This window comes from Orbicella franksi, chromosome 2, assembly GCF_964199315.1.
Source record: "Orbicella franksi chromosome 2, jaOrbFran1.1, whole genome shotgun sequence".
Taxonomy (NCBI): domain Eukaryota; kingdom Metazoa; phylum Cnidaria; class Anthozoa; order Scleractinia; family Merulinidae; genus Orbicella; species Orbicella franksi.
In genome coordinates, this window is record NC_138146.1 from 8802012 (window position 1) to 8815246 (window position 13235).

A 13235-nucleotide genomic window follows, 5' to 3' on the forward strand; every position below is an offset into this window, starting at 1 on the left:
GCATTGGAGTAGCCAGAAGAATATTAAGCTTACAGATGATCTGGATCACAGATGATTGTTCATAAAATCTGCACTCTGTAGCAGCATCTGGAAGTAGCTACTTCTACTGGATGGGGCAGGTCACCTTCCATTATTTTGTTTGCCTGTCTGGTAAGTGTTTCAAAACGTGTACCATGTCAAAGCCCTAACCCAAGTTATGGGAAGTACTCCCTATTCCCTGGGGTGGAAGGAGGAACTGTGAAAGGATAAGCATGCAGACAATGTAAATAAGAAACTACAAGTTCTACCCTATGCCAGGACTTTTTGTTATCTGGTACTGAAACAGAACTATGACTAACCTCAACTAAGGATGATATAATGAATAAATACACTGCACACCGTCAGCGCAGCAAATAATTAAAGGAAGCTATGTATTGTACTGCAGCTGGACATAATTCAATACCACACATTAAACATCCCACTATTCCCATATACATTGTAAACCTTCCAGTAATCCAGCTCAAAACACAATAAAGTAGAAACTTAAAACTTGAACCAAGACAACACTACCATGATCTCAACTGAGTGTGACGCTAAAGAAGCAGCATATTCAGTAGTTATAAGAAGGGACCCTTCCCATGATCCCCATAACTTCCCCTCAATCCACTCTTGTATCCAATCCTCTTGCCCCCAAAACACATCAATAGCACCTCAGGGTAAGTGCTAGTTTGGCTACATGGGTGTTCAAAATGGCAGCCATGACATAGTGACCACACATCTGATCAAGATCATTTTCTTGCTTACAAAATAGGTGTTCACTGCATATTTACACCAAATGTGTCATAGGAAAATTGACAAATTGTTATTTTATGGTACTTATTTGGTTCCAGGGATGAACATGTCAATTGAATAGAGACATTGTTTGAATCCTTCTGCCTCGCCGATATGCACCAGGAGCAGAAAGCAGTTACTGGGGTGGAGAGTGTTACACCACATTGGCACAGGAAGTCAAGGCTGTTCTTATGTAATCTAGTTTTAAAAACTTATCATTGTGCATCCCTATTAAACTAGTGTCAGTGTGAAGGTTAGAAACCTTCTTTTAAAAGGAACAAAATGGTAGTTAATAAGAACTATTGACCCTCCTTAAAAAATCTTGAGAATTGCATCCAATGCTTGAGTCATCCAAGCATTTTAAGGAGGCTGGCAACCGTTTCCAGCATACTTTGAAGGATGCATTATTACCACTGTTTATCAAGTGATGCTACAATATTGGTATCACATAAAATGCCCAGCCATTGGTAAACCAATATGTTTTGGTAATGTTTATGGCATAACAGATTACCATAGCAACAGTACAACCTGTTAAAAACCCTTAATTTTAGATTTAAGGGCTTATTGCTCAAAATCAAGCTTGGTGACCCCCACTTGTTATAAACAATTTGTGATAACCATATGGTAACATGCAACTTTTCACAAAGAAGTAAAGAATTCTTTCTAGCAAGTTCAGAGCCATTACAGTGTGCCTACTCTAACCAAGGCCACCAGACCAAATTTCCTACAAATTTAACAAATAAAAATTGTGGCAGTTAACAATAGTTTTCCAACAAATTATTGATATAATCAAGCTTTACATTACAAAGGCAACAGATTTGTGGTCATTTTGATTAGTAACTATCCAAAACTTTTAAAATGCCAGTGGTCAAGCTTCAGTGGCCTTGGTTGGAGTAGTCGCTCTGTAACTTTCCTTAAATTTAAGGTGCCTCTGTACCCCCTAAACAGAATTTGAGATTGATAGAGGAAATATTTGATTAGGCCTTCCGGCCCTCATCAACAATCACCCCATAGAAACCTAGAGCTCATAAATCAATCAGAGAGATCAAGAGAGCTGTCCGATACAGGTGTCCATAAGGCTAAGGAGAGCTTGCCTGGACAAGTGGGGGTGGACTGGGGGGGGGGGGGGGCAGTGAATTCCATACAAAAAGGATAGAGGTGCTCATCATACCTTTTAGGGGATAAAAAAAGCGGTTTTGATACCCCTTAGGATGTTCAGCCTCACAAGGTCCACAGTGGGAGCTTTCACAGTACCATTTAGGGTACTGAGTAGAAAAAAATACGACAGGAGATATTTGAAAATCAACTTTACCAGTAGAAGGTATTTGAGGCAATTGTCTATATCACTATTAAAAATAATGAAGGTGTCAGTTACTGTGTTGTTTGATACCTCTTAAGAGTGAAAACATTGAAGCCATGGCCACGAAAGACGATCTTGGTAGCCCTTAGAGGTTCTTTTCAAAATTTCTGACGAGTTCCCCCGTCCTTTTGAGAGGGGAGTTCCTCCCAGGGGACTGTACTTACCTGAATGTGTTTACAACCAGCCGATACAAGGTCCTTGATTTCTTTGTTTAAAATCTCTGACAACACACAGCCGAGAACCTTATCATTGTTGTAATACTGATCAACCACTGTGTCCGCGATTGTCATGGGTCCCGGTAGGGTAATTTTCATGGGCCTCTTCGATAAATCTTGCGAATTTTGCCATTCCTTCCAAACCCACGTTTCATTTTCCAGGGGTGACACCTCTTCAACTACTTGAGGTAAAAAAATAGTAGCAGATTCCACCTCTCGAACAGCTTTAGCACATAAGTTGTGAAAATCAAAACCCTTCATTCTTCTACAAAAGTAATGAATGTAGTTCTCACGCCGAACTTCTCCATCGGTTATCACGTCAACGCCTACTTCGGTAAGGAGTTCAACAATTTCTTTGATGGCTCTTTTAAACAACTCTTCCTTCTCGGATGCTGTGAAATTTTGAAGGAAGCGATTATATCCCTCCACGAAAGTCTTCGCGTATCGTGGCTGAAACCAGTCTGGAATGTTGAGGTAAGAAGGCTTGGGAAAAGAACCGATAACGGTGGTTGAAAGTGGCATGTTAACACGATTTATACTCCAACTCTTAGTTGGTACGAACCAAATATTATCCGATGACGGTGACTAAAAACGGCTAGTGCTCGCTCAAAAGAACGATCGGCAGCCGGCTTCATCTTCATGCTTCCTGCAGGGTGACGTGACGTCGCGTGACGTATGGCTCCGTGGAACACCCCAGCGGGGGAACACCCCAGAAAACAAAACCACCCCTCCACCTGTGACACAAGCCATGCAACTACAACACAAACGATGGCGAAAAGCATAAAAGTTCGCGCAGTTGGATTAGATTCAGTTCGATTAATCGAACGTTAGGTCAGTTGCGGTTGGTTACGGAGTTCGCGCTTGGTATTTTTTTTACTTTTGTGCTCAGAGAATGCTGTGATTTACACCGCTTTCTAAGGTGTAATCCGGGGGTGCAATCCAATCAAAGATATTCAGCCATAAATCAAATCTTGCGAAGTTTGAATAAGGCTTCCCAGCGAAGAATTGAGTCCGCTCAAGTTTCGAGAAGTAGCGATTTTATATATGGTACACTAGCCTGTAGTACAGGCGGAATCGATTTATTAGCTCTCGATTATCGCGCATTAGTATAAATCTACTAGCGTTCTATCACGAATGCTGTTCTCTGATTGGCTACGCTACTCAACAATCGAGAGCGAATAATCTAATTGTTTTAATATAAACCTAGTAGTCGTTCAAACTTTATCTAAATCTTCTTCACAGGCACTTCGAAAACGCCAAGAAGCGGCCGTCATTTTGTTAACAAGGGTAAACTGAGTAGCGCAGCCAATCAGAGAACGGCATTCGTGATAGAACGCTAGTAGATTTATACCAATTTATACTAATCTGTGATAGATAGTGAGTAGCGTAGCAGTGTGCACTTGTTAACAAAATGACAGCCGCTTCTCAGTGTTTTAGAGGTATTTTTGAGGAGGATTTATATAAAGGTTTGAACGACTAGTAGATTTATACTAAAACAATTAGATTATATTCGCTCTCGATTTCTATGCGTGATAGTTGACTCGGACTGCGCCCTCGTCAACTATCACGCGACAGAAATCTGGAGCTCATAATGTAATTGCTAAATAGAAATCTCGAGCTCATAATCTAATCGTTTAATATAGTCCCAATTTAAGACGCTGCGAAAGCATTTCCTGCACAACCCGAATAGAACAAAATTCTTGCGCAGAAAATTGCCCAGCTCCAAGGGGGTTTAGGGTTGTGTGACCATTGATCCCTCACTGATCTTTTGACTGGCATCTAATACCTGAATGTATTTGCATCCTGCGGATACAAGAGCCTTGACCTCACTGTTGATTATCTGCGCCAAAACCCTGCCTAGCGCTTTCTCGTCGTTGTAATACTGATCTTCAGTAGAGTTTATTATTGTCATGGGTCCTGGGAGAGTGATTTTCGTGGGCAATGTCGACAAATCTTGCGAGGCTTTCCACTCTTTCCATACCCACGCTTCGACTGCTCGAGGTGTCACGACGCTGATTATGCGCGGCACATCTGTTACCACAGCGCCATCACGGCAGATTTTCGAAAACAGCTTGTGGAAATCAAAACCTTCAAGTGCCCTGCAGAAGTGTAGAATGTAAGATTCTCGTCGAACCTCTCCATCAGTTATCACATCAAGGCCAGCTTCCGATTGTAGAGCAACTATTTCACTGGTTGCTTTAATTATCAGTTCCTCTGTTTCAGACGACGAGCAATTTTCCAGAAAACGGTTATGTTGCTCAGTGAACGACCCTGAGTGTGATGTCCGAAACCAGTCCGGAATGTGCAGATAAGGTGGCTTGGGGAAACTGCCGATTACCGTGGTCGATAGAGGCATTTCTTCACAGGCTAAGCAGCCAAGCGAGGTATTGTGAATGTGTAACGTTACGAGCGTGACTGAGCAAGTGATGTTATGTCACGGATACTACGATTGTTGAGAATAGTTCGAAATAACGTGGAATTCAAACGCTCTACGAAGGAAAACTTTGCCAAGCTGTTTCCCGTCTTTGAGGGCTTTGCCGACAGGGAGAGCTGATTAATGGCAGCCAAAACATGAGTTACTTTATTGACTCTTCTTATTCGTTACTTATTACTAGTTCAACATTTGTAAATAGCATGACAATGTTTTGAATAAAGGTAAAAAGAACTTATCGAGAGAGAAAATTGAACTTAAAGTTATCCATATTTCAATTAAGGTTACAGTATACCTTCAGATCGGCAATTTTCTTCAAATTTGGATTTTTGGTTCAAAGTAATGGTCGAAGAGTAATCTCTAATTTCTGAAAACAAAATTGAAAAAAACTCAATATTGGCGGAGAAATGGAGGTTTCACGTTACGGCCGGAAGTAAAAGTTCCCTCTTGATTGACAGCCCTATAACGTGTACGCAATCAACCGAGACTACTTTCGCGGGAATATATGGATACCACGAATTGGCTGGCTACTCAGATCCAAGCATTTTTCGTATTAGATGTAATTCTATTAAGTTATAAGTAAACATGGACCACGGAAAACTCTGTTTACCAGTTCGAAAAAGCGAAGAACGAATGAAAACACATCAATGAGTCAAGAAGCGAAAGTTGGCCTCGCGGATGAAGCTATAGCTATCGTATCAAGCAGGCAAAAAGATCGAGTCAAGAGTAGAGAAAGATTCTGTAAAAGTTTGGGAACTCGACAGCTATAACAGCGACGTGTACATTGACTCTTTTGTTGAGTCCGATACCGATGAATCGCCCAACTCATTGAGATCCATTGGAATATTATCCATGCACATTTGCTCCGCCGCGCTTTCTTTTGTTCAGTTTGTTCTCGTCGCCCAGCCACTCTAGCGTTCGTATCCTTTTTCGTCTTCCCCATTTTGCCAGACCAGCTTCAAGAAAAACCGAGCTACAGAAAAATTATCTCTCCGCCTTGAGCGCATTGCGAAACTCAAGGGTTTTTTCGAGATTCACGCGTAAATTTCACCGCGAGTTAATGGTAGTAAATTTTCCAAGCGCTGATTGGCTCAGTGATCTGAGAACCCAGTTGAAGGCGTTTGTGGGCGGAGTTTGTTTGCGAAGCAAGAGATTTTTCTTAGCGCTGTTTTCTCGAATAAATTTTTTCGCTTGAAGCAGACACTTTAAAGAGTCCTATTTTGAAAATGTTCTGTAACTTTTTACTGCAATTGAATGTGGCAAAACGCAGACACGCTTTTTTTAGCGCTTTTTGTCCTGAAACCGGGGAAAAAAATAAATTGGCGAAAAACAAAATTCGCTTTGACTTGTAGCTTCCAAAAGGTGATTAGGACGCTCGCATTTAGTGGCCGTGAAAAAATCGGCACTTCATTTTATTTCAAAATTTTTGGTATGGTTTGATAGCCAGCTCTATAAGCTTTAATTTGATATAGGGGTTTAGGTATCTACAGCTTAAACCGAACGCGCTACATCGCTTGGACGTGAGACACCCCTGAAGGTATACGGTAACCTTAAAACGCACCTTTCGCGTTGAAAACACAATAATTTACGCATTTTAAGCATTCTTAGGCCCAGTTCAGACGTCGAACTTTTCATGAGCCGAACCTCATACGTTGAATTCAGTACATGAAAAGTTCGGCGTCTGAATCAGTTAAGAACGGTTATTTGAATTTGGAACGGCTCAGCCGTTCTTCCCGGCTTTGATTCGGACGTCGAACTTTTCATGTGCCGAACCTACTGCATACACCTTCCCTGAAAACCGCTGATGTTTCGATGTGTTTTGGTTCAAACTAAATTAAGTTCGGTCAATTAAGTTCGACGTCTGAATCAACAGGTGTACTTTTGATAATTTGGGTCGGTCCAAATTCGAATTAAGTTCGGCTCATGAAACGTTCGGCGTCTGAACTGGGCCTTACGAGGTTTGACATTAACTTTTTCGAGAATGCTTGAGAATTTAATCGCGGGGTCACTTAGAAAAATTGATTTAAGTGAGATGTTTTAAATAGTATTCAAAAAGTTACCGTGCTGTGAGCAGATTTTTAGTAGAAACTTTTTGCTTTTATTGCTAGAGCTTTGAGCGGAATCCGTCACTGAACTTATATACAGTGGAACCTCGATTTAACTAAGGGCCAAGGGACTGGAAAAATATGTTCGCTACAACGAGGTTTCCTTATCTCGAGGTTCTTTTCCATATATTTTACAAAATTAGAGCGGAAAGGGTAAAAAAAGTGTTACTCGGACATGTAAGAGGAGTCGTTTTTGTTGATTCATGATCCTTAGACCATTGTACATACATACATACATACATACTTAATTCGTCCCAAAAGGGCTTTTCGGAATAAAGATAGAACTATTAAAAATTAAATTAATTAAAAATTCTACGTACAACTCAATTAATTAATTAATAAGTAACTAATTAACAAATTTATCAATTATTTATACGTAAATCGAACTAATAGGATAGAAATAGCAAAAGAAAAAAAGTTTTCAATTAAACTCCTCTTCAGGCAACGTTCGAAGTTAGTGTTGGTTTTAACTTAAGAGTATAGTCCAGTGAATTCCAGAGCTTAACTGTTCTATAATAGAGGGTTCTTTGTCCTGTGGCTGTTTTATACCAAGGAATATTTAGGATCTGGGAGTTCCTCGTTGTACGCTTGGTGATGATAGCTCTTTGAACATATTTAGAAAATAAGGAGTCTGGTGCACACCCAGTCATACATTTAAAGGCCATTATTGCGTGACGATAGTACAGCTGCTGTCTTACAGGTAGCCACCTTAAATCTTTAAGGATGGGGGAAATTATGTTTTCAACATTATGGTTTCAACTTGAAGAAAGGTTAGTTTAAGAATAGTTTCGAAACCCTGCTTCCGAAGTTTATTTTCGAGCTGTTGTGCTGAAGGGGAGATCGACTGCTGTTGAGCTTCTAACTAAAATATATTTTGTAACGTTTCGCTAATTTCACTGGAGTATGTTCATTATGTATGATCCGCGTTAACTATTTAACAAATGGTAAACGCCATAGCGTGCACTATTGAGTTATGGATGCACGCGGGAGGTTGCTAAGCACGAAAGAAGCGTAAGAGTCGCACTCGGCTATCGCCTCGTGCGACTCTAACTTCTTGAGTGCTTAGCAAACCTTCCAAGTGCATCCATAACTCAATAGTGCACGCTATGGCGTTTACCATTTGTTTTATAACATAACATTGAGACATTGGAACAACAGAAGTCCTTTTATTGAGCTACATCACAAAAAAATGTTCGTGTAGTCTTACATGACAAGAGAAAACAAGCCCGCGAAAATTCATTCATGACAACCGACTGCACACCAGTAACTCGATAAAGTTTCATCTTCAGACAACTGTGAAGACAGTTTCGCATTTCTGGTAGAAGAACGTCGGCCATTACTTTGGAAACAATGTCCGTCAAAAGATTTGCTTTGTAAACATTAGCACACACGTCAGCAGCGTACACCCATGGGCAAATAGTAGACGCTAAATTAACCAATCAGAGCGCGCGCTTTGCTTTAGTTATTTTTTTAAATTTTTTTTTATTTATTATTATTTTTTTTTAAATGAAGCACTTTATTAATACACCTAAAACACACGTACATTACACTTACATGCACTGTTGAAGTTTTACAATGTTCAATAACTTTTCTCATACATAAAAGAAAAAGAAAACGTGACAGCTAAGTAACTACACAGAACAAGAAAAAAAAATATACAAATACAAAAAAAAAAGAAAAAAGGGGGGGGGTCTATGCATTAGCTTTTAAGTATTACAATTTTTTAACACTACATTATTGATATTAATTGAGAGCATTTTTGGATTTACTACGTTAACCTTGTATTGTAATAACTCTGTTAATTAATCAACTTAATACCCCATAAGTGGTGTTTTCTAGATAAGCGATTTTACGTTTAAGCACATTTTTCTAGTTTCCATTGAACAATCAGTTTATTTGCAAGTTCATCTAGAGACAATTCTTTCTGAAGATATTTAGAAGCATAGATATATTGTTTGACCAGGATGATGAGCAAATCTAGCTTGCGTTTTAAAGGGTCTGACAGCACATCAGTCACGTGACATGTCATGAAAAGCAATTTGTTCTTTTGAAAGTATTATCTCAGTACTTTGAGAATGATTGAACCATGATATAATTTGTGAATAAAGTTTTACAGACTCCTTGCAATCAATAAACGTATGTTCTATTGAATCCGCGTTAAAGCAATATATACATTTATTGTCCTCGGCTAAATGATATAGTTTAAGTTCTTTCTTCGTTACAATTGTTCTATGTAAGAAACGAAAACAAAATTGGCGAAGTTTATTGTCCTTAGTGAGGCGATATATATCTTGAAAGCATCCAATCCAGTCACCAAGTTTTTCAGGAAATTTACTCTGCCACTTTTTTACACCACTCGGGACAATAGGGGTATGATTATTAAACAATTGGTAATAATTTTTGCAGCGTGCTTCAGCCAGATTAATTAGAGTTTGATTTGAAAGAATGGATGGGGAGGTCGAAGAAAGATCAGCTGCGGGTATAAAAGTTTGAGTTGCTCTCCTTTTCAACTCAGATGGAATGGCTGAAATTAGCTGAAAGTAATGCATATAATTTGTGGTGATGTTAAACTTGTTGCTCAACTCTTCGTATGATAGAAACTTTCCCTTAGAATTTAGCACATCCTTTATCGTCACAATTCCGCGTTCAAACCACGATTTCCAAAATAGAGTTGCATTATCTATAATTATTGAATTGTTATTCCAAAGAATGAGTTCGCCATTTGGAAAGATGTTAGCTGTATTTTTGAGATCTTGAAAATATTGAAGAAGTTCTCGATAAAAGAGTGGCAGACCTGTTTTCAAAAGTTTTACATTATAATTACACTTAAGGAGAAGTAATAAACCACCATAATTTCGAAAATAGTAATTAGGGATTACCTTCCATTTATCGTCAGACTCGCCTAGTAATCTACCAATCCAAGCCAAGCGTAATGATTTAACGACCATGTAAAAATTAACAAAATTAATTCCTCCTTCTGCTACTGGTTGATACATAACCATTCTTTTTATTTTGTCTTTCCTGTTTTTCCATAGAAAGGCGAACAGATTCTCTTGAACTGTCTTAATAACCGATTCTGGAACGGTCAGCATAGATGCTGCATACACTAGCTGTGATATACCTAAAGCTTTTACCAGTAAAGACTTGCCATATATTGTGAGGTCTCTTGAAAGCCATAAATTTAATTTTGTTTTCATTTTGTTGATCTTATCATAAAAATTTTTCTCAGTACATTTACTTTTGTTGTAGGATAAACGGACGCCAAGAACTTTAATGGGTTCTTTAGTTGTTTTAAAGTCAAGTACTTTCAAATTACTATCTTTCATAGTGCCGATCCACATAACTTTAGCTTTCTTCTTATTTAATTTCAATCCAGAAATAATTCCAAAACAATCCAAGATCTGTAAATAGGGTTTGAGAGATTCAACATTTTTCGTTATTATAGTGGTGTCATCAGCAAATTGTGAGATTTTGATCACCTGGTCATCTGGGAGGTCAACGCCTCTGCAGCTTGGTTCTTGGCGTATCTTTATTGCTAGTAGTTCTACCGCAAGGATAAATAAGAGAGGACTTAGCGGGCAACCTTGACGAACTCCTCTTGATATATTGAAATAGTTGGTCAAAAATCCACCATTTATAACTGCACTTTGTACACCATTATAAAAGATTGATATCCATCTTTTGACATTTGGGCCAAAATTGAAAACATTCAAGGCTTTAGCAATAAGATCCCATTCAAGGCTATCAAAAGCCTTCTCGAAGTCTATAAAAAGGAGAAGTCCCGAGGTCTTTTTAGCATTTAGATATTCCATTATAGATATTCCATTTTATGTTATAAAGAAGTATTTGAGACATGCTTGCAGATATCATGAATCCCTAGGGTTAGTGGGCTATTTAGGATTTTGTAAGTTCTGCAAGAGCCACTCCAAGGCATCTCTTTCCACTTTGCTTTATTAATGTTTTGTTTATTCACTGCTGTATTTTCTGTATGATGACGTAACGATCTGCATCAATAAACGAGATGCCCGCTCCTGGTGCTGTCTTTGTGTTTATTAAGATTAGTTACAAAATACTTTATAATCTTTTCAAGGTGATTATAGTGTAAATCGAATTTCTGATTGTTTAGGATAGACTTGTTCTTTCATAAGAGAGCTGCCAATATTGACAGATTTTTTTTGTCCATCTAGCATGGTATTTTCCAGACAAGCCACTTTGCTACTCACACTTCGACATTGCTGGATCAAGTAGCGATTTCCCACAAATATCGACATGTGCCCCTGTGATTGCCATGGTGGAACACTTGTTGAAAGACCACTGCTACACGGATCATTAGCTCACAACACAATCTTACGTTGTCAGAGTTAAAACACTGAGATAATGCCAAGCTTTTTATAACTCAGCTGCTGATAGGTTTGTAAGGTAAGGATAGCTGGTGGACAGTTGAGGTAGAGGCCGTAAGGAGTCGCCACAGCATTTGTAATGATCAAAGCTGAGGTTCAGATGCACGATATTTCAACAATTGTGTCATGTGAACTGTTTACGACTGGCCTGCGAAACGAACTGTCTGGTCTTAGTCAAGCCTACAACTCGCTTATGACTTTCCTGTCAAAGTCTTGCTCATATAAGTGTGACACAACTAGTTTTAACATCTTTCAAGCCACGTATGACAGCTGCAGTGAAAAGTTGCACCGTCTAAATCCACTCCCACCAACAAGTGAGAAATTTTGGTGTAGCACCAATCTTTACATTAATTAGCTAGCAATACTTTTAAACAGCCTTACAATATATTAGTAACAAGTTCTGTCGCACTTTTTCTGCATATTTTCTATACGATCTGTAAATATGATTTTGTGAGTTCTTTGTTCCCACTTTCCCTATCACTCAACGAAAAAATAAAATTAAGTTGCCATTGCTCAAATCTTTAATATGCCTTTGCTTTTGAATATTATCATTAGACCCTACTATGGGAAATTCAATAAAAAGACTGCATATAGAATTCACTCATTTGGTTTTTTTTTTTTTTTTTTCTGTCATCCTTGTAGCCTGACTCAGCTGTTCAGATATAACGCTTTACACCTTAAAAAATCACTATCCAATGAATAGCTTAGTTTGGTTTGCCAGAAATTAAAGACCATTATACACCCGATAGCGACTGATGTATCCGGTGAATAACGTCACCCACTTGAAACTTTGAACAACTGGGTTGTGAGGTGAAGCCGCCTCCCTAAGTTACCACTGAGAGCATGGCATCCCAATCCCAGTTCCACAGTGAATTCCCCTTGGGCTTGCTAGTTTTACCAATACCGTTTCCCGTGCGTTTTCGTTACTTTTTGCTAGTGATTTTACCGCGGCCAACCTTAGAGAGAAACACAACTCCGTGCCTAGTTCCCTTTAGCATTGCCAGATGAATGTGGACACAATTTGGTTAGCTAGATTTTCACTTATTCAACGCTAATATCCTTCCCGAAAATATCCACAGGTTGAACTGTTCCATAACAGCACCTGCAGACCTTAAACAGATTGTGTCAGGCGATTTAAAAGAGGAGCAAACTACAGGCCAGAAGTGGCATTCATCTTATAGTTAAAGAATATAACCAATCAAACCAGTGTCTTCACAGCCCCCTTTTCCTCGTGTATAGGCCCTGCTAGCTAAGAGGGACAGGTGGCTCTGGGAACGAGATTGCGGAAAACTTAAGAGTGGACGAACGAACCAGGAACGCAAGAGGAATGTTCTGAGGGAAGCCCCTGTAATGAAGTTCTCCCATGTGTCCTGTGTACGAGGTCTCCCCGTTCTCTGTGCTTTCCATAAAGCCTCACCCACTAAGTCGTTACTTCTCACGTCCCCTGGTAGGTGTTCTCGTTCGATCACTCTCGTCTTCCCTGGCGCGTTCACTCATACCGTTTCCCCGTGTACTCCTATAACTTCCCTACGGGTTTTCCCCATACATTCCCTCTCCCGTTTCCTTGCGCGTTCTCTTCTGCGCGTTCTCTTCTGCGCGTTCTCTTCTGCGCGTTCTCTTCTGCGCGTTCTCTTCTGCGCGGTCTCTTCTGCGCGTCCTCTTCTGCGCGTCCTTTTCTGCGCGTTCTCTTCTGCGCGTTCTCTTCTGCGCGTTCTCTTCTGTGCGTTCTCTTCTGCGCGATCTCTTTTGCGCGTTCTCTTCTGCGCGTTCTCCTCTGCGCGTTCTCTTCTGTGCGCTCTCTTCTGTGCGTTCTCTTCTGCGCGGTCTCTTCTGCGCGCTCTCTTCTGCGCGTTCTCTTCTGTGCGTTTTCTTCTGTGCGTCCTCTTCTGCGCGTTCTCTTCTCCGCGTTCTCTT

The 13235-nt window shown here is 39.7% G+C and overlaps 2 protein-coding genes across 3 annotated transcripts in view; both read right to left on the reverse strand.

Annotated features, from left to right (window-relative positions):
• Positions 1 to 2908, reverse strand: part of LOC145477941 (uncharacterized) — a 15726-nt gene extending 12818 nt beyond the window's left edge. For both annotated transcript variants that reach the window (XM_081455817.1, XM_081455815.1), the window contains exon 1: positions 2335 to 2908. In XM_081455817.1, coding sequence (XP_081311943.1) covers positions 2335 to 2907 — 573 coding nt within the window. In that variant the 5' untranslated portion in view covers position 2908. The remainder of the gene's footprint in view (positions 1 to 2334) is intronic.
• A 1201-nt stretch (positions 2909 to 4109) lies between these two features.
• Positions 4110 to 4754, reverse strand: LOC145477942 (uncharacterized). The gene has a single exon (XM_081455818.1). The coding sequence runs from the start codon at positions 4739 to 4741 to the stop codon at positions 4118 to 4120; it is 624 nt and encodes a 207-aa protein (XP_081311944.1). The 5' UTR covers positions 4742 to 4754; the 3' UTR covers positions 4110 to 4117.
• Positions 4755 to 13235: the final 8481 nt, after the last annotated feature.